At 40.3% G+C, this 22,345-nt stretch overlaps 1 protein-coding gene across 4 annotated transcripts in view; it reads right to left on the bottom strand.

Moving 5' to 3' along the window:
* CDKAL1 (CDKAL1 threonylcarbamoyladenosine tRNA methylthiotransferase) overlaps positions 1-22,345 on the bottom strand; it is a gene marked incomplete at its 5' end in the record, with an annotated part of 690,467 nt that overhangs the window by 222,892 nt on the left and 445,230 nt on the right. For 3 of the 4 annotated variants that reach the window (XM_080655025.1, XM_080655024.1, XM_080655023.1), the window contains one exon: positions 5,677-5,822. The exons of the other annotated variant lie outside the window; for it this stretch is intronic. In XM_080655025.1, the coding sequence (XP_080511151.1) occupies positions 5,677-5,822 (146 nt within the window). The remainder of the gene's footprint in view (positions 1-5,676; positions 5,823-22,345) is intronic. 4 annotated transcript variants of the gene reach the window in all.

Here is a 22,345-nt window from a genome sequence, read left to right on the forward strand (position 1 = left end):
AATAAAAGAACTTCACTACCTCAGAAAGAAATATAAGAAAATATAAAACAGTGAACAAGACCTTAGGGACACCCAAAATAACTACCTAAAGGTATAAGAAGTGATGAAATAAAGCCAGAAAATATCTTTGAGGGAAGTATTTTCCCTAATTATTTTGGAGGTGGTTATTCAGTGAACAAAAACACATCTGGGAATGCATCTGAAAGAAACCTTAATTATCCAATCCTTGCTGAATCATTCTTTTTTATTTCAATTTCTTTTTCTTCTAATCTGACAAATATTGCTACTCGTGTCTCCAAGACACTAGTACTAAAACAAGATAGAAGAAAAAACAGAATAAAATGCAACTTGAACATAACTTGTCTTTTATCAGATTGTGTTCCAGGACACATGGATGATGGGGACTAATGAAAGGAAGAAAAATAACTCAGGATGTTAATGATTTAGCAACATTTTCTGGAGATAGACTGGGAAAGTATGTCATAAGATAGGCTGGACAACATGAGATAAGTCAGTGACTCACTTTCAGAAGTCATCCTGCCAAGCGACCTAGCCCCATGCCCTTTGGGCCCCTTCACTGTCTGAGTACACAGTGGACAGGTCAGAGAACAAACCTTTCTCCGCAAGGCTGTTACTTCCCTCTAGTTCTCCCCACAAAAAGGTCCCCCTTAACCCCTCAGTGCTCGTTAGTTATTGCTTGTTAGTTATTGGTTGTTAGTTATTGGTATGTGAATATATGGTTTATTTTGGAGAGTAATTGTGTAAAGACAATACTGCTCCTCTGAGGTGGACAAATAAAGTCTATGTCCAAGGCCCTGGGAACCCAAATTACATCATCCTGACCATATCAAAGTGAAAATTCCTCTCACTGGGAAATAACTCTTTCAAAATTACACAAGAAAATAAAAATAATTCAAGCTTTATACTTCACTAGGCAATCTCTGGGTACAATAAACTCAAGGGTGTGCAAATAGACGCCACAATGCTAAAAGGGTTAATATTTTATCCACTGTAGATTGTACATTAACAAATGATATTGGCAAATCCTGAGCTGGATAATGTCATGGAATTAGAAGTCAACACAAAGATGCTACAGTAAGGTATAACTTTCCATCTATGCTACTTGCAGGTAAAAATATAGTGCTCATGAATTCACAGTGTAGTTACTGAGTGAATGAGATGGATCTGGTCTCCCAAGTTTAAGGTCTAGTTAACACAGACCAAAAGGCCACACTGGACTTTCAATAAAACGGTTTGTGTAAACAGTTAGGTCCGAATAGATAAACTGCTTCATTTCTGGTCATTCTTACATACTGCTTTCCCATAGTCCTGTGTGGATCTGAGGACTTGGGGATCTTTTACTTAGCATTAGAACATATAGTGGGAGAACTCTGCATGTTGTCATTTTTTTTAACATATGTGAATATATGGTTTACTAGAGGCCCGTTGCAGGAAGATTCCTGCAAGAATAGGGCTACCTTGGGCCTATTCCTGCAAGAATAGGGCTTCCTGCGGCCTGAGCGAAGCAGAGAAGGGTGCGAAGCCTGCCATGGCGGGCTTCTCTCCTGCTGCCACCACGGCCCTGCACTTTCCCTCCTGCCGCAGCCACCGCCCCCTCCCCCCTCAGCGTTTTCCCTACCACTGCTGCCACCACCGCTGCCCTGCTTTCCACTTTCCGCTTTCCCTCCCTCTTCCTTGTACACTGTCTTCAGTCTTCACTCTGGCCTGTGTATGCAAATTAACCACCATCTCTGTTGGGTTTAATGTGCATACTCGCTCTGATTGGCTGGTGGACATAGCGGAGTGATGGTTAATTTGCATGTTTCTCTTTTATTAGTGTAGATTTTGGAGAGTAATTGTGTAAAGACAATACTGCTCCACTGAGGTGGACAAATAAAGTCTATGTCCAAGGCCCTGGGAACCCAAATTACATCATCCTGACCATATCAAAGTGAAAATTCCTCTCACTGGGAAATAACTCTCAAAATTACACAAGAAAATAAAAATAATTCAAGCTTTATACTTTTATCCCAATTATGTGCTTAAAAGATCAAAGAAGAGGCAGTTAGTGGCAGGTAATTAAAAAATAAATTTCTGAGGTATTTATTAAAAATTATAAAAACATGAATCTAAAATTAGAATTGCACCTCTTGCTTTGTTTTAGGTAGGTTTTTTTTTTTTCATATCCCTACAAATCCCATTATATATTTCCAGAAATCATCTTATCTACTTAAATAAAAACAGGAAATTTCTTAGTTAATTTTCTGACTGATTAATGCATCTGACTATAATAATTTAAGTCATATGATTGTCTGCTCTGGCCTACTGTCTTAAATTAGTGTATTAAGTAATTTAGACACTTTTCTTTGCAAAGGTTGCATGATTTAATAAACTCCCATAGGCCTCAACATGTGCCAGCTCTGCTAGGTTATCTCCAATCCAGCTGCTGTTATGATAACAGTTGCCAACTTTCAAACAAATGAAGGGAATAATGAATCAGCTTCAAGTTGGCTCGTATGTAAACTTATATTGCTCCCAGTAATAACTCGGGCCAATTTCAACTATAAAGAAAATTAATTAAAAAGATTTCACCTCCACTGTTTGAGAAACACGGCACCAGGCATGCTGCTGAATTAGCGTTTATGAGCCCGAAGCTTCAGGGAAACTCCCATAGTTTGGATTTTAGTCTTAAGTGCTATAGGTTTTTTTAAAGACTGAATTTGTTGAGGAAACAGATTAGAAAATACCTGGTCTTTAATTGATAAGATGACTATTTAAGAAGCCTCACACTGCTGGGAAAAAATAAGGGCTTATCACAAAAAAAAGGCTTGAAAGACTTCTGAGGAGGAAAGGACATGCGAATGAAAAGGGGGCCATTTATAACAGGAGCTGAAAACCAGGAGAGAGAGCACCCCTCGCAGGGCTGTAGGCCAGGGCCACTGTAGGGCACAGTGGTAAGCATAAAACAGGGCGACATGAGAGTGCTAGATCCTTTTTCTAAGAATGACAATACTGTATTGAATTTCAATAAACTGGACAAAACAATTTTTGTGCTGAATCTGTTATCCAGACTAGTGGTTCTATAGAACCGCTGAAACTCTGGTGTTTCCAATAAGCACAAAGCTGTAGTATTTTTATAGAAAGAAATAAGCAGAATATCAGACCAGAGGTATGTTTAAAATATGCAATTTATTTCTAAATGTCCATTCTAGTTGAAAATTATTCCCTAGGCGGGTTCACTTCCTTGAGAGGACAGGGAAACTCACTAGCGAGCAAAGCTGGATCATAGTGTCCTCACAGAAGTGAGGGTATGTTACAAGCAACAACGGGATGGACTGAACTAAATATACAGTTTTATGGCTGATGAACTGTATAAAACTAGTCAAGGATTAGCATATTGATAGTGATAATACGATTTATTTTTTTTCCAAAGGGTACTAGTAATTATTCTCAGTCATCAGCTATCTATATCAGATATATTTTATTGGCTGCATGCTACAGTCTTTCAATACATCTTATAGATTATAAAATTACAACTAAGTGTGAAATTGTATACCATGATTGCTTCTGCCCTCACTGCATATACATAATACAGAGTTGAAAAAAAAAAAAATAAGCCCTCTTGGGGATGTTAAGTGGTTAGACCATACTCTACAATTCCAGTGATTCACAGCATTTGAAACTGAAACTGTGGATCAATGGATGTGGGATGGGTGTCTTCTCTAGGCATCTCCAATATCCTCTCCTGGGACCGCTAGAGCTGGAAACACTGGAGATGCCTAAGTGGAGTACTTGGTTCTGGGATCTTCCAGCCAGCTGGAATGGTTCAGGAAAGCTCCATGGATGCCTCAGGGTAACTTGGAATCCAAAGAAAGGATTAGGAGCTTAGCCCATGAATAAAGAAACTATTTTCTAATACTTGGACGTGATCATCATTGACCTCTACACAGCTCATGAATGCTATTGAAACTGTTCAAGATGCAACAAATTTAACAGGTCCACCTTTGGAGCAACATAAAAGGCTAGAACTTGTTGTGAAATTGTTGCCCAGTGAAGTAGCCACACTAGTTCCCCAAACAACTGAGTCAGCATTCACCCAAATTGAGGTAAAAGAGGTGCTGATTCCTTAACCTCACTGAATCATATAAATACAACAAACCATTTGGAAAGTGTTCTAGTCTATTCTGCACACAGGATGCATGTCTGCACTTGGCAAAACCTTGTGCAACAGGTATGAATTGTGTGCATTATTTGCTACTGCTCTGGTAAACAAGAGACAAGAAATGTCACAGATGCAAGGGTGTTTTTTTTTCCAATTTTGAAAACATTCTATTCATTAGTGCTGGCGTGCCCAAAAGGACACTTACACGAGACAAGTTTACCTACAATAAGCAAGAATAAACGTAAAAAAGAGATACAGGTCAACAACAGACAGATCTAATATAAAAATCCTATTCTTTAGCCTTGACCTCAGTTCTTTCTGTTCAAGATCAGAAAGTATGAGAGGTGGTAGAGATCAGTCATTCTTCCATCTTCTACTTTGGAGGCTATATATAGTTAGAGATCATTATTCTGGAATCCTAGAATACACATACCTTCTATTCACTGGCTTGAATATTCAAACAATTAGCTACATTTGTCTGAATGCACACTGTCTTTATTTCAGGTGGTTAGAATAATCAAAAAATGATTAGAGGGTAAACAAATTAGATAGACACATAAAGGAAAGGTGAGGAAGGAAGGAGAAAGAAAACAGAAGAAAAAGATTTTAAAAGATCTGAGTGTAGTCAGGATAAATGACTAATAGATGATGGAAAAAAATAATTGCTTACAATTTATATAAAACCATCATAACCATAAAATACATGGTACAAAGGTACATACTTATAAACAAGAAGATGGAAATAAAAGTTGTCTTAATTAAGAAAAACAACAGAAGAAAAATATATGGAAGAAAATTATGGAAAGTAAGAAGATCCATGCCACAGATAAATGACATATCCCCAGAGGGAGAATACTGCCCTCCATTTGAGAAAGTTGTATGACCTTGGCTGGCACTGCTGTTTCCTTGTAAAATCACAGAAGGCATTCAATGTTGGTGATGATGAGAAGGAGTTTTGAAGAATATAATTATGGACTGCAAGTGTTTTTGTGGAAACAAAATGATCATTTATGCCTGAGATTGTGTAAAATGCCTTAATTTTGGTCAACAACAATTTGAACTTTAAGTAAAGCACAGGGATAGCATGTAAAAGCAAAGGCGTTCCAGATACTATTCAAGAAATGCTACTTAGTAGAAAATTATTGATGGTGTAGTGACATGATGTGGCCTACCTCCATGTCAAAACCAGCCTGCAAATTCAAAAAAGAGATTTTAAGTAGAGCAGAGCTTAAAGCAGTTTTCCTCTAGTGGGTCAGGTATAAAAATGGTCACAATACACATTACCTTGGAAGCACTAGCAATCCTACACAAATTAACATTGTATGATGTACAGATGGAAGGTGAGAGAAAGCAAAAAACCACATCAAGGTGCCTAAGGATGCAAAGGCTCTGAAAGCTTCAAAAGTCTCACCTTTTCTCTGGTACCTTTAATTGTGGCTACTATAAGTGCATTTTGCCACATGCTTTTAAAAGAAAAAAGAAATGGCCATTTTCTTAAGTGCTAAGAGACTTACTTCTCTTTCAGAAAATCCACCACTCTCCTGAAGTCAGCCACGCAGTATTCTCTCTTCATTGCCATGAGCACGGCGTCTGAGGCGGACTGCACTGGTATGTGCAGGAAAGCATACACACGGGGGTGATTAAGGACTTTCGCCATTTCCTTTAAAAATATGGAAGGAGAAAACATTAATCACCTTACCATGTCAGGAAATGGTTTCCTTCAGATCAGCACTCACAAGTGGAAGCAAATAAACACAGCTGAACACAGACGAGTTATGTAGGCTCTCAAAGTGAATGTCACCTGTAATATGCTCTGATGACATTTGGGAATTTAATATTCCTTTTGGATGATTCCACTTCAGAGTTATTTACTCACGTTCACCATTTCTCTTAGGTGACAAAACAGAGATAAACTCATGTAATGCCTAAAGAGTAAAAAGAATTTTGATATTTCAAAATAAACAATTCTCCTTTGCCTCATAGCAGCTTTATATTCTGCCTATTGCATTACTACCGTAGTAACAGGAGAAACAGCAATACAGGGGTGGGCAAAAGTAGGTTTACAGTTGTAAGTGAAATGAGTTTATTTTATTCCTGTATTATTATTAATTACTGTATTATTTTCCATATGAACAACTGTAAACCCGCTTTTGCCCCCCACTGTATTTCAGTTCCCAACTGTTTAACAGTTGGTGCCATATAATCCTGTGTACTTGAGTAAAGTTTCCAAATTCAGGACACATCAACACTTTATTTTTTAAAAAAAATGAAGGAGAAAAATTAATCTATAACTCACCCATTTCTTTTCCAGCTAGTTAATGAACACATTTTGTGAGAATTTACTATGCAAAAGGCAGAGAACCAGACAATGACACTTTCCCTGGTCACTACTGACATCTACCTTTTAAAATGCCACCATGTTTCAGAGAAGAGAAATAAGGGGAGAAGAGGATGAAGAATTTATCTTGCAAAGTTAAGGAGAGCAAATTTGAGTGAAACAAATTAGAAAACCCAGAGATTGTTTTAAAATTCCTCCAAGAATACAAAGGGAGGAGGAAAAAGAGTAATGAAAGGAAAACTGTAGTAATATAACCATCTCCGCAAACAATGAGGAATATGGCTGATTTAGCCCAACTCCACTGTTCCAAGCAGTGTCCTCATCAGTGGGAGGACAGGAAAGGAGGTAGAGGTGAAGGGGAAAAGGAGGGACGGAGGGAAGGAGAGGACAAAAAGAGTGCAAAGGATCCAATAGAGATAAAAATGTCAAGAAAGGACCTTCTTTTTTAATAACTTGCATGTGTCCAATGGTTTTCAGTTCCCAAAGTCCTGTACTTTGACATGTTATTTCATTTTATCCTTAGAACAATATTTTGAGAGATTTTATGGAGTCAAAGAGTCAGCTAATTCCATATGGTCATCTCCTAGTTATTCAGGGGTAAGTCATGCGTATATATCAACCATGCCCTCTGTTTCTCTATTTTCTTTCCATTGACTATGAAAATTGGCATTTTTACCAAAGTGAAAGAGCAATTAAATCTGTCACCTTCTTGGTAGCAGCTTAGTTGTTTTAAAAAATCTGTTTGGCTAAGAAATTCAAATAACCAGACAATATTACTCATGGATATCTTTTATCTACCTTCACTACCAGATTATACACTGAGTAGCCAGATTATTATGATCTCTGAATGCATAATCATCTGGCCACTCGGTGTATATCCTATAAAATAAAAGGCTAATATGCAAATTGTCCCCTCAACCAGGAGTTCGACCAGCAGGCAGGCCAGCCAACCGCCCATGTCCCCTCCCCCTGGCCAGGCTGGCCGGACCCCACCCATGCACGAATTCATGCACCAGACCTCTAATATATACAGAATATATATATACACTGAGTGGCCAGAATACTATGCATTCAGAGATCATAATAATCTGGCCACTCAGTGTATAATATGCCTCACTATATCTAAATATGGTTACTATTTGTTTAATGTATTGGAACTGGAGTTGAAGAATTTCTTATTTAGCAGAAAAATAACTGATCAACATATTATCAGAAACTTCCCTTCACAGAACTGTTACAATCCTTGGCTGGGTATTTAGTCAGCAGGCCTTAGGGTAACACTAATCATGATGTACCCTATAGTAACTATGTTGGCCTTCTGCTATGGTTCTCTGCCTTTCACTCACTTCACATCTGAACATCCACATTCCCAAACAGTGGGGGAAAAATGAAACAAAAAACTTGAGAAATAAAATTTCACTCTTAATATCTATGCCTTAGTTTTCTCATGTGTAAAATGGAAAACAGTGGTAATCTCCACCTCAGAGGGCTACTGGACTACTGTGAAAATAAAATAATCCAGTATGTGCTTATATGTAACTCAGTATGTAAATGATCTAATATTGCCCTATCAGGGGTCCTCAAACTTTTTAAACAGGGGGCCAGTTCACTGTCCCTCAGACCGTTGGAGGGCCGGACTATAGTTTAAAAAAAAAACACCATGAACAAATTCCTATGCGCACTGCGGGCCCGGGACAAGTCGGCTGCTAAGCATGACAGGCAGCGGCACCCAGAGGGCCGGATAAATGTCCTCGGCGGGCCGCATGTGGCCCGCGGGCTGTAGTTTGAGGACACCTGCAGATGGTTTGGCTCAGTGGATAGAGCACCGGCTGGGGACTGAAGGGTCCTGGGTTCGATTCCGGTCAAGGCACAAACCTCAATTGCAGGCTCCACCCCAGCCTGGGTCCTGGTCAGGATGTGTGCAGGAAGCAACCAATTGATGTATTTCTCTCACATCGATGTTTCTCTCTGTCTTTCCCTCTCTCTTCCACTCTCTCTAAAAGTCAATGGAAAAAATATGCTTGGGTGACGATTAAAACAAACAAAAAAATGATCTAATCTTCTTATTCCTTGGAGAATATGTAAAATTCATGGGAACACATTTTCATACACATTAATGGAAACCCATCAATAAGTAGAACAGCTTTTCAATAAGCTACTTCCCTTAACTAGTAAGTGAAGGAGAGGTCATTTGTATATGCATATTTAAAATGCTAAATTATATGATCTACATAAAATAAATTTGAAGGGTGTCCCCATGCAAACATGACCCCAACCAGAAAGGGTAGTGAAGTTTCTCTAGAAACACACAGGGTGGCCTACAGCTATAAACAGGAACTCACCAGAGGAAGCCTGCCCTCTTACAGTATGACCATTTACAAACTAAACTGTTAATAGGAAATAAGGAGGGTAAGTGGTGGGTTTCCCCTTTGGATCTCAAAACTTCCCACTCATAACTTTATAATGGTAGGCACCAGAACAGAAAATAAAAATAAACTTGCCCTTCATTAAAGCCTACATTTTGCCTACTAAAAGAGTCATGTCTGCACATAATATACCCGAAAGAAACAAATTTTTTGTTTTGTTTTTTTTTCTTCTATCCTGATCTCATTCAGCGCTGTTGGTTCAAGATAACCTTTGATCTCTTCACCTGTCCAAATTCTTCTGTTTGAAGGTTCAGCTTATAGCTAAGGTTCTCTCATGCAAGGGATGCCTTCTCCTCTGTGATTCCTCCTGTGTTACCTGTCCCTAGAGTTACCAAGAGCTCCCTTGCTTCTGCTTTGCAATATGATGACCAACTTCTAAGATGGAGTAGGGGTTAGGCTTTCGTCCTCTCTTTGGACCTCTACAATGGCTGAAACTGTGTCAAGTGCAACTCCAAACTTATAAAGGTATATGGGTTAGAACCGCATCGTTATACATAGAAAGAGGTCTAAAATATAATTGCTATTTGATAGGAAGACAAATTTTCAATTAGTAATTGGCTAAAGCAGGTAAACAAGCACATATTCAAATCAGTAAATAAGCATGTAATCAGCCTGCCTTGATTTTTGGAATAAGTTAAAAATTATATGTAAATATACAAGTCAATATATGGAAAAATAAAACTCAGATACTTCATTGGTTCTATTTCTAAAAGGAGCTTCAGATTGGATTCACAGTGTACTATCGTATGAAAATGATGTATGGGGTCCAGGTTCATCAGAAAGAAAGGGGCACTTAGTTCAAGTGTGGCTAACAGAAGAATGGCAGCCGTGAGCAACCGGAGCTCTGACCTGGGGGAGAGAGTCTGAGTACACAGGTAAGTGTGCATGCAAACAGTATCTATTTTAATATAAGGACATTTATAATTTAAGGGTTGATGTATCAAGGCTGCTTAGAATACAGATGGTGACCAATATGTAAGGACCAGAGAATGGCTAACCAGATTACCAAAACAATAGTGTTTCTACCTGGTGCTTTTACGTGGAGCTCTCCTATTACAAACTGGTAATGATCTCAAGGTTTGCCACATTTTTATAAACTTAAAAAGCAAAGAAAAAATAATGAATTGAATGAAAACAGGCTTAATTTTAAAAAAGCAACCCTGTGTATGGGAACATTTTTCTTTAAATGTTAAGTTTCATTTTTATTGCCCTGCAGTCATCAAATTAATCATCATATTCGACCTAGTTTTGAATATAAACACTACTAGCTTAACAAAGTCCCTCAGTGTGTGAGAGTTATAAAACATATTAATACTTGCATTCAAATGTCTCTGCATTCCCATTGATAATTACCAATCCGAAAGCCCTCTCAGCGGATAGCTTTGTAGGAAGTACATGCATATTTAAAATGCTAAACTTTACGCTGTCATGTTGTTTTCAAGAAACCTAAGGTACATGACTAAGAAAGACAATACTTCAAAACACAGAAACTACACCATTACCTTTAAGCATCTTAAACATAGCTTGAGATAAAATTCGCATATCGTAAAATTCACCCATAAAAAGTATGCAATTAAATTAAACTACATTTATAAGATGGCGCAACCCTCACCACTGTCTAATTTTAGAATATTTTCATTCCCCCAAAACAAACCCTGTACCCACTAGCAGTCTCTTATAGATGTCCCTCAGTCTACAATTCCTTTCCCCCAGCCCTAAACAACCAACCACTAGTTTACTTTCTAGCTCTATGAAGTGCTATTCTGGACATTTCATATAAATAGAATCATAAAATATGTCTTTTGTAGCTGGCTTCTCTTACTTATAATGTTTTCAAGGGTCACCCATGTTAAACTATGTAATTTATTTAATTTTTTCAATTAAATAGAACAGGATTTTAGAATTTATTAAATATGTCATTTCATGCAAAACTATTAGCTTGATTAGAAGAATGGGGGTAGGGCTATAAATGAAAAAGTTTTATGGTTTCCATTGTTTTTTATTTTATTGTGGTAAAATATATGTAACATAAAATTCACCATTTTGATTGTTTTGGGGTATATAATGGTGTGCCATCATCACCACCATTCATATCCAGAACTTTTTCATTATCCCAAACTGAAACTCTCTATCCATTAAACAATAACTCCCAATGTCTGCTTCCTCTTAGCTCTTTACTTTCTGTCTCTATGAATGTCACTATTCTAGGTACCTCCTATAAATGAAGTCATACAATATTTATCCTTTTGTGTCTGGCTTATTTCACTTAGCATGTTTTCAAAGTTCATCCCTGCTGTAGCAATATTATTATTTTAAATATCACTTTTCCAGGCAGTTGGTAGGCAGTTCTATTGTCAATGCCAGAGCACTTACACTTCTATTAGCACTTATTTCCCCGTCCTGCAATTTCACTGTACAAGCTCATATCCCAAGGGTATACTTGTTTGTCTGTCTCTCCCCATTTTGTTGATCAATTCCTTGTCTTTAAAATACTTAAATTATATAGTTGAATGAATGAATGACTGCAAGACCCAATCACTTAATCAACATAGAGGAAGTTCTACAAAGACTTCTAGCTCAAGGTCTAAGTAGCACAAAATGTTTGTGCTCCAGGACATCCTATTTCTGGAGTCACTTTCAACACTTCCTGAACATACCAGTCAAGATTAAGTAAGTCATATTTTAAACATTATTTCATTAATGACAATGTAACTGCCACTAAGTGAATTGCCAACACCTACATTTACTCTCAGCAATCTAAAAATGTACGATCATTAGTGGCATCAGTAAGTCAATTAGGAGCATGAGAAGAGAATATTTCCAATCCTATGTTCCAAATGAAAAGGTTAGATATTGTGAACAGATGCCAATTTAAATGTGATCTATAACTTTATTATAACAAAAAATTCACTTCCAAGCTGCAAAGAGTTAACATTTTCAGTTATCTGCATTAAAGTAAGTTGAGACAAATGTTCTATTAGCTTTCACAGAAATGCTAAAAGGATTTTGATGTTCCTTTACCATCACCACTTCACCTCAGTGTCAGAGTCAATAAGCAGACACTATATTATGGAGATAAAAGTACACATTAATACTAATGTCAAAGTCCTAAGAGTTGTAATTATACACACAATTATTTTCAATGGATATTATTCGCTTTAGTTTTAAATTATGATTCTGCTCTGCTAAGGCCAAGAAATCAGGAGAGTTTCTGTATCCTCCTAATGGTCATAGTTACATGAATCTATACATGTAAAAAGTCATGAAACTGCACACACATAAAAAAGTCAATTTTACTGTCTTAATTTTAAAATGAAAACAGTAACATCAGTGGTGATTCAAACATTATATAATACTAGAGGCCCGGTGCACGAAATTCATGCACGGGTGGGGGGGTGTCCCTCAGTCAGGCCTGCACCCTCTCCAATCTAGGACCCCTTGAGGGATGCCCGACCGCCCGTTTAGGCCTGATCCTACCGGGATCGGGACTAAACGGGCAGTCGGACATCCCTCTCACAATCCAGGACTGCTGGCTCCCAACCGCTCGCGTACCTCTGCCTGATTGCCCCTAACCGCTTCTGCCTGCCAGCCTCATCACCCCCTAACCACTCTACTGCCAGCCTGATGGACGCCTAACTGCTCCCCTGCCGGCTCAATTGCCCCTAACTTCCCTCCCCTGCCGGCCTGGTCACCCCAAACTGCCCTCCCCTGCAGGCCTGGTTCACCCCAACTGCCCTCTCTTGCAGGCCTCGGTTCCCCCCCCCCCTGCAACTGTCATCCCCTGCAGGCCTGCTCCCTCCACAACTGCCCTCCCCTGCTGGCCTCGTCTCCCCCCAACTGCCCTCCTCTGCTGGCCCGCTCACCCCTAACTGCCCTCCCTGCTGGCCTGATCACCCACAACTGCCCTCCTCTGCAGACCTGGTCTCCCCCAACTGCCCTCCCCTGCAGGCCCGGTCACCCCCAACTGCCCTCCCCTGCTGGCCTGGTCACCCCTAACTGCCCTCCCCTGCAGGCCTAGCCCCCCCAACAGGCCTAACCCTCCCAACTGCCCTCCCCTGCAGGCCTGATCCCCCAACTCCCCTCCCCCCCCCCAACTGCCCTCCCCTGCTGGCCTGTTCCACCCCAACTGCCCTCCTCTGCTGGCCTGGCCACCCCCAACTGCCCTCCTCTGCCAGCCTTGTCACCCCAAACTGCCCACTAGTGCCCTCCCCTGCCAGCCATCTTGTGGTGGCCATCTTGTGTACACATGGGGCAGCCATCTTTGACCACATGGGGGCGGCCATCTTGTGTCTTGGAGTGATGGTCAATTTGCATATTACTCTTTTATTAGATAGGATGAGCACGTACATGTATAGTAAACATATAGTTGCCTTTTTTTCTCATTAAAAGAGAAAAGAGTGAGTCTACTAAACACTAAAAGAACAAATTAAAAAAGAACACACTTCTAATTACCTGATCAATTTAATGGGGAAAGCACAACCCAGTTAGACTGAGCATTCAGCTCAGATAATTCTATTGGCTTCTCTGAGACATGATATAACTAATTAAGGAATCTAATGGGAAGGCAGATGTCAAAGATTTATTTTAAAATACTTAAAAATAAAATACTTAACTCATTTATCTATTGTACGATTATCCACAATTAGGTTGTTTTTGATAACTTTTTTTTCATGTGTTAGGCAGTACACAGTAGAAAAAAATGTTCTAGTGCGGTAACCGCCCTACTTAGGGTTGCTTGGTATGTAAAATTATGCAGCTAAGCAAATATTTATTAAACATTAAACTATGTTTCTGGGGTTGAAAATACTAAGAGATCAACCTCCTCTGCATTTCATAAACATGCAAACACTCTGTGGGGCAATTTGTATATATCTCACCTGACCCCTCACTTGATTATCTAGGACAGTGGTTGGCAAACTGCGGCTCGCGAGCCACATGCGGCTTGTGAGCCACATGCAGCTCGCGAGCTGCGGTTTGCCGCTCTGTTGACTAATGAGTTTGCCGACCACTGATCTAGGATATTTTTATTCTTTCTGTGGTAGCCTATATCAGTGTTTGACAACTATCCTGGTTTATCTTCTTGTGGGAGTGTTAGAATCATTGCCGCATTATACTCAGGAGTAGCTGTGTGACATGCAACAGCCAATGAAATGTGGGCAGAAATGACAGTCTCTATTTCTGGGCAGAAGGTTTAAAGCCTGGTTCTCCATGTCTCTTTTTCCTTCCTCTTCCACAGTCTAGGTTCTGAAGTGGAGACAACTTAAACAGAGCTTCAACCAACCCATGACCATATGTGGCATGAGCAAGACAAACATTATTGTTGTCATAGCCACTGAGAATTTTAAGATCATTTGCTATACAGCATAACCTAAGGCATTCTACAAATTCATTGTCATTTTATGAAAGAAGAAACTAGCATTCAGAGGCGTTGAAAACACTATGTGCAATGAAGAGAAATAAGTGGAATAATTGGATTAGAACCTAAGTCTATCAGACTGCAGCGTCCTTTTTCTTAACCAACTTTCAATAAATACTGGAATGGAAATGCATTTTGATTACAAAGAAGAACAGGAAGACATTTACTGTTATATGGACAACAGGAGGTTTCACCCCAAATGGTATTAAATTCTAAATGATAAAAAATTTCCAGGCAAACTACAACAGGCTACACATAACATACCCTAGTATGTGAGATACAAGGCTGTAGATTTTGTAAAATAATCCAGTGACCTGTCATACCAGTTCTGCCCTTTTTTGCCTAATAATATCAATTATATATAGAATGAGAAAAACTAATCATAGTTAAGACAATCACTGTCAAAAGAAAAATTCATTGCTCTCACTATCACCTTGGAACAATTAGATTATAAAATTATAACTGATACTATCTAGTGGGTTTAGAAAAAGTGAGATGATTTTCAAAATATTAACCTACTAATATTTCCTGACAACACATCTTTCAAAGCAAGCTCAATTTCTTGAAAAATAAAAGAAAACCTTTCTTCTAAGCAGGTCCCAAATTTCCTAGGCACTTACTCTCAAGGGGCTCATAATGCTGCCATATTAACATAACAGGAGAAAAAAATCTGAATATGAAAACAACAAACAAAGAAGAACCAGAGATAAAAATCATCAAAACATCTGAGAATCACTCCTGAAGAAGTTATTACTATTAGAGCAATGTTGTCCCTGGAGCTAAGATGAGAGTGGGAAAAACAGACATGAAAGAAATGTCTTTGTTCAAAAAGAAGATAAAATGAGAATAAAATTAAAAGGGGGAAAAAAGGATGGGCTATTCTTTCCCCACTCCCAAATTCATTGTAAGGTAAGGGAATTCTTAAAAGCCCTTTAAGAATTTGGTCTTAAAAGCATGGACCATAAGCAGTCATTTAATTAGAAAGATTATTTCAGGAACCACCAAAGCTCCCAGCCCTTTCCAAATCACATTAGTGGTGCAATAATAATAGTAATCCTATATAATAAAAGCCTAATAAGCTAAGTGTCCAGTCATCCATTCAATCAATCAAAGCGTAATATGCTAATGATATGGTAAGTCTGCTCAACCGCTCGCTATCATGTGCACTGACCACCAGGGGGCAGATGCTCTGACCGGTAGGTTAGCTTGCTGCTGGGGTCCAGTCAATTGGGACTGAGCGAGATGGGCCGGACATGCTCTGGAGACCTCCCACGTCCCTCCCCAGCCCTGATCATGCACCAGTGGGATCCCTCGGCCTGGCCTGCACCCTTCCTGCTATCGGGGACCCCTAGGGGCACTTCGGAGAGCCAGTTTCAGCCCTGCAGGACCCCACTGGTGCACAAATTCATGTACCAGGCCTCTAGTAATATTAATAGCTTAGCATCCTTATGTGCTAGACACTGCTGAGTTGCAATCATTATTTCACTTAAATTTCTGAACAAAGCTAGGAAGTAGTTGTTATTGTTGTCAAAAGCTGGTTAATATTAATATTGGAAGAGAGCAAAGGGGAGACCAGGAATTATAAGCATGGTCACTTGGGCAGCTTCACCAGGAAGCTACAGCTTCACACTCCCCAGGTAACCACTGGTCCACTCCCTGCGGATCACTGGGGGAAGGTGTCCAACAAAGGGGACATGGGCACATATGCAGTGACATCAGGGTGAGATAGGGAAGGTGCTTGTATGTCAGGGTAGGGAAGGTGCTTGTATGTCAGTCTGGCCTGGGGAACAATGAATTGGCTAGGGGGTGGACCCCATCAAAAGCTCACAAAGGAAGTTCCGGGTTGAAATCACCAAAGAGTTCCCTCTCTCTTGTTGTTCGCTCTTGTATTCTCTTGCTCTGTGACCTGCACATACCTGTTCTCTCCATAGTCATATGGCGTTAAGCAGCCACATGGTATATGACTGTGCAGACCTCACACACAATGGACTGTAGCTGGGAACCTGAGCTAAAGTTACCCAGATGCTGGACTGGACTTTAATATGGAGCAGAAACTCTGGGCAGTGGCCTTAATCCTGGCCCTGCTGCAGACAAGATTGGACTTCTTCCATGGTCAGACAGATAGAGATGGGACCTTGGAGGGAAACCTCCTTAATTTTACATCATTAATAAAACTTTCCACAAAAGCCCATCCTCCCGTGGGGACCTCAGGAAATTCTTTTCCTGCAGCACCCCAGGAATTCCACTTCCACTGATAACAGTTTTACTCTAAGACTCAGACAAGGTAACTACCTTACCCAAGGCACAATGGTAGAACTGAAATGTAAAAATGGTCACCCTGACTCTGGAAAGGTACCAGAATATGCCACCCTAAAATATGCCTCCCTGGCTTATGAATTATTTTGAGCTAAAAAGCTCTAAAAACAGGGCTTGTTTTCTTTTTTTTTTTTTTAATATATTTTATTGATTTTTTTTTACAGAGAGGAAGGGACAGGGATAGAGAGATAGAAATACCAATGAGAAAGAAGCATCCATCAGCTGCCTCCTACACGCCCCCTACTGGGGATGTGCCCGCAACCAAGGTACATGCCCCTTGACCGGAATCGAACCCGGGACCCTTCAGTCCCCAGGCCGACACTCTATCCACTGAGCCAAATCGGCTAGGGCAACAGGGCTTGTTTTCCTTCAATAATAATAATAATAATAATAATAATAATAATAATAATAAAAAATAGAATTTTCGGGGTAAAAATGAATATATGAAAATTCCAAGTTAGGAAGGGGGGGACTTTTTACAACATGAAGTCAAGACTAAGTCTGCATGACAAACCTTAATAAACATTCTTGTTTACCATGCTCTTCCTGGTCACATTCCTATAACGTGTCTCCCTGTTCTTAATGCCTCAAATGACTTTTCTTTTGTTTTAGCATAAAATGGTATATGAACCCAAGTTCAAAACACCACTTTAGGTTACTGATATCTGGGTGCAATCTCTGTGTGATGCACATGTCAAAAGCCTTCAGCTTTTCTCTTATTAATCTGTTTTGGCCAGTCTAACTTACAGAATCCCACCTGAAGAACCTAAGAAAGATAGAAGAAAAATTGTTTTTCTTCCTGACACTGCTCCATCAACATGTCAAACAATAGCATCCCTCCTGTGGACTGATCTATGATCCTCCTGAAACCTAAAGTCATTCCTGAGGAACTGCACAAACTAATTCACGTGAGATTTATAACTGATCATCCTGGGAGCAGGGTTGGAAAGAAGCAGCAGAGAATTGTTTCCCCAAAACAAGACATAAACAAATAAGTATCAAGCACAATTTAAATTTTGCTAGTTTGCAAAATTCCCCTTATGTTGGATTTATTATAAATGTGTGGATTTTTTCAAATGTCTCAAAATGCATGAATTGAAAGGCTCTTATTACTTTACTTGAAATTATAAAATAAATTAATAGGATCTTTGCAGTCTTTTGCTACTAAAAAATATGGATTTTGAATTCAAACTGATAAACGGGTATATAATTTTTATATGGCAACAAGGAGGGACGTATTGACTTCTTATTCTACTTTAATTGTTTCTACTTGGTAAAGTTGGCTTCATATGTCAGTTCTTTAATTGGACCTGAAATTAAAACATTACTGCCATGATAGGCTAGCTTGTCTAAGAACACCTTGTCAAAATATTTCTGAGATTCTAACCTGCTGCTTTTTTAAACACCATGACTCCAAGGTTATAGGATTAGGTACTCAGCTAGCATGTAAAGAGAGATCAGAAAAGCCTCCAGTTGATGAGCTAAATTTACATTTTAGGACTTGAGCTACTTTTAAAATGTCCTGTTATTTTTAATCAAATGAAAGTTAAAATTATATGCAAAGTATGTGGCCTCTACAAATACAAAAATCTGATGCAATTTTTGTGTGCACAATTCTGTCTAATGATAATAGAATCAATCATTTATACATAAGTGTTTTCAGATCTTAAATTTTGCCATTTTATAAGATTGAAAGATTTTTTTAAAAAGATAGCAGAGCAGGCTTTGAACTTAATCTTTCTAATCATCAGATGTGTTATACATTATTAATGCTTGATGCTAACTTCACATCAGAACTGGATAAATATGGGTCTAAATAACGATGATTAAAGAAAATATGTACCATATTAGATGCTAAGAATTTCCTTCTGTCTTAGGTAAAAAAAAAAATGACTTCAAAATCAAACACTGTCTTTATAAATATTTCCAAATTAGCTACAGATTAAGAATAGTAAAAATAGGTAGGAAAAGAAAGAACTGTGTCAAAGCTGAGTTGAACAAAATATGCAATATGCTGAAGTGAACCAGGATGGAGGGTGAGGGTAATCATGAACAGCTCTCTGTGTGGCTTGTTTCTTTTGTCCCATCCTCATAGGACACTAATTAAGCTCTCCAAAGAATTAACCAAATGGGCAATTTATAGAGAGTATCTAGAAAGAACTGGATTACATTCTGAAATGGTGTCACTGAAGAAATGGTATCAAGGAGTGGGAGAAGATGAGGAAATGTACTCCAAGTACAGAGGCTGCCCTGAGTAAAATTAATACTCTGAAATGTCTTCAGCTGAGTGAAATGATGAAAGGAAAATCTAGTCCTTTAAAGGTATAAGAATTACATATTAAAACTACTCATTAAAGTGTAAAACAGCCCTAGTTGGTTTCTCTCAGTGAAGAGAGCTTTGGCCTGCAAACTAAAGAGTCCTTGGTTTGGTTCTGGTTTACAGCACATGCCCGGATTGTGGGCTCAATCTCCAGTAGGGGGAGTGCAGGAGGCAGCCAATCAATGATTCTTTCTCATTATTGACTAGAGGCCCGGTGCACGAAATTCGTGCACGGGGGAGGGGGATGTCCCTCAGCCCAGCCTGCACTTTCTCCTATCTGGGACCCCTCCAGGGATGTCCGACTGTCCGTTTAAGCCCGATCCCAGTGGGATTGGGCCTAAAGGGGCAGTCGGACATCCCTCTCACAATCAATGACTGTTGGATCCCAACTGCTTGCCTGCCTGCCTTCCTGATTGCCCCTAACTGCTTCTGCCTGCCAGCCTAATCACCCCCTAACCACTCCCCTACCAGCCTGATTTATGCTTAACTGCTCCCCTGCCAGCCTGTGTGCCCCTAACTGCCCTCCCCTGCAGGCCTGGTCACCCCTAACTGCCCTCCCCTGCAGGCCTGGTCACCCCTAACTGCCCTCCCCTGTAGGCCTGGTACCCCCCAACTGCTCTCCCCTGCAGGCCTGGGACCCCACCAACTGCCCTCCCCTACAGGCCTGGTCCCTCCCCCCCCCCACTGCTCAACCCTGCAGGCCTAAGTCCCTCCCAACTGACTTTCCCTGCAGGCCTGGTCGCCCCCAACTTCCGTCCCCTGCTGGCTTGGTCACCCCTAACTGCCCTCCCCTGCAGGCTCGATCGCCCCCAACTGCCCTCCCTTGCAGGCCTGGTCCCTCCCAACTGTCCTCCCTTGCTGGCCATCTTGTGGTGGCCACCTTGTGTCCACATGGGGGCAGGATCTTTGACCACATAAGGACAGCCATCTTGTGTGTTGGAGTGATAGTCAATCTACATATTACTCTTTTATTAGATAGGATAGAGGCCTGGTGCACGGGTGGGGCCAGCTGGTTTGCCCTGAAGGGTGTCCCGGATCAGGGTGGGGGTTCCATTGGGGCGTGAGGCTGCCTGGGCGAGGGGCCTGTGGTGGTTTGCAGGCCGGCCACGCCCCCTGGCGACCCAAGCAGAGGCCCTGGTATCTGGGGTTTATTTATCTTCTACAGTTGAAACTTTGTAGCCTGGAGCGGAGCCAAGTCTTCTGCTTGCTCTGTGGCGGCAGCCATTTTTTGGGGGATTTATGTATCTTCTGTAATTGAAACTTTGTAGCCTTAAGCAGAGGCCTGGGCTGGCCAGGGTGTGCGGAAAGCTTGGCTTCCTCGATCGCCGGGGGCAACCCTAGCCTCCTGCTCTTTCCAGCTCCGTGGCTGCCGCCATTTCTATTTGGACTTATGTATCTTCTATCATTGAAACTTTGTAGCCTTGAGTGGAGGCCTAGGCCGGCAAGGGCAGGCAGAAAGCTTGGCTTCCTCCATTGCCAAGGAAACCCAAGCCTCCCTCCTGCTCTCTATGCCCGTAGCCAACTTGGTTGGGTTTATTTGCATATTCGCTCCTGATTGGCTGGTGGGCGTGGCTGGTGGACATGGCTTGTGAGTGTAGCGGAGTGATGGTTAATTAACATATTACTCTTTTATTATATAGGATGTTTCTATCTCTCTCTCTCCCTTCCTCTCTAAAATCATTTTATTTTTATTTCTTTTTTATTTTTTTAAAGAGTATGCACTTTATTTTTTTTAAATATATTTTATTGATTTTTTACAGAGAGGAAGGGAGAGGGATAGAGAGTTAGAAACATCGATGAGAGAGAAACATCGACCACCTGCCTCCTGCACACCCTCTACTGGGGATTTGCCCGCAACCAAGGTATATGCCCTTGACTGGAATTGAACCCGGGACCTCTCAGTCCGCAGGCCAACGCTCTATCCACTGAGCCAAACCAGTCAGGGCTATTTTTATTTTTTAATAAATCTTTATTGTTCAGATTATTACAATTGTTCCTCTTTTTTTCCCCCATAGCTCCCCTCCATAGCTCCCCACCACATCCCCTGCCCTTACCCCCCCCTCCATTGTCCTCATCCATAGGTGTACGATTTTTGTGGTCTCTTCCTGCACCTCCCACACACCCATTCCCCCGAGAATTGTCAGTCCACTCCCTTTCTATGCCCCTGATTCTATTATAGTCACCAGTTTATTCTGTTTGTCAGATTTTTTATTCACTTGATTTTTAGATTCACTTGTTGATAGATATGTATTTGTTGTCACTTTGTTGTTCATAATTTTTATCTTTACTTTTTCTTTTTCTGCCTCTTCTTAAAGAATACCCTTCAGCATTTCATATAATACTGGTTTGGTGGTGATGAACTCCTTTAGCTTTTTCTTGTCTGTGAAGCTCTTTATCTGACCTTCAATTCTGAATGATAGCTTTGCTGGGTAGAGTCATCTTGGTTGTAGGTTCTTGCTATTCATCACTTTGAAAATTTCTTGCCACTCCCGTCTAGCCTGCATAGTTTCTGTTGAGAAATCAGCTGACAGTCGTATGGGTACTCCCTTGTATAGGTAACTAATTGTTTTTCTCTTGCTGCTTTTAAGATTCTCTCTTTGTCTTTTGCCCTTGACATTTTAATTATGATGTGTCTTGGTGTGGTCCTCTTTGGATTCCTTTTGTTTGGGGTTCTCTGTGCTTCCTGGACTTGTATGTCTATTTCTTTCACCAGGTAGGGGAAGTTTTCTGTCATTATTTCTTCCAATAGGTTTTTAGTATCTTGCTCTCTCTCTTCTGGCACTCCCATAATTTGGATGTTGGTACACTTGAAGTTGTCCCAGAGGCTCCTTACTCTATCTTCATATTTTTGGATTCTTTTTTCTTTTTGCTTTTTTGGTTGGGTGTTTTTTGCTTCTTCATATTTCAAATCGTTGACTTGATTCTTGGAATCCTCTAGTCTGCTGTTGGATCTCTGTATATTATTCTTTATTTAAGTCAGTGAATGCTTAATTTCTAGTTGGTCCTTTTTCATATCCTTGAGGGTCTCACTAAGTTCCTTGGGGGTTTCTAGAAGATTCTTGAGTAACCTTATAACCATGGTTTTGAACTCTATATCCAGTAGTTTGCTTTCATCCATTTCTTTCATTTGTGCCCTATTTCTTTGTCTCTGCATTTTGGCTGCTTCCCCGTGTTGATAGAGTGGCTTTGTGTGCTAGGTATCCTATAGGGCCCAGTGGCTCAGCCTCCCCAATCACCTGAGGTGGACACTCTTGGTGCACCCCTTTGTGTGCTGTGTGCACAGTCTTGTTGTAGATAAGCCTTGATTGCTGTTGGTATCACTGGGAGGAACTGACCTCCAGGCTAAATGGCTGTGAGGATCAGTTGT

Source organism: Plecotus auritus, assembly GCF_963455305.1.
Source record: "Plecotus auritus genome assembly, chromosome: 2".
In the NCBI taxonomy this organism is placed as follows: Eukaryota; Metazoa; Chordata; class Mammalia; order Chiroptera; family Vespertilionidae; genus Plecotus; species Plecotus auritus.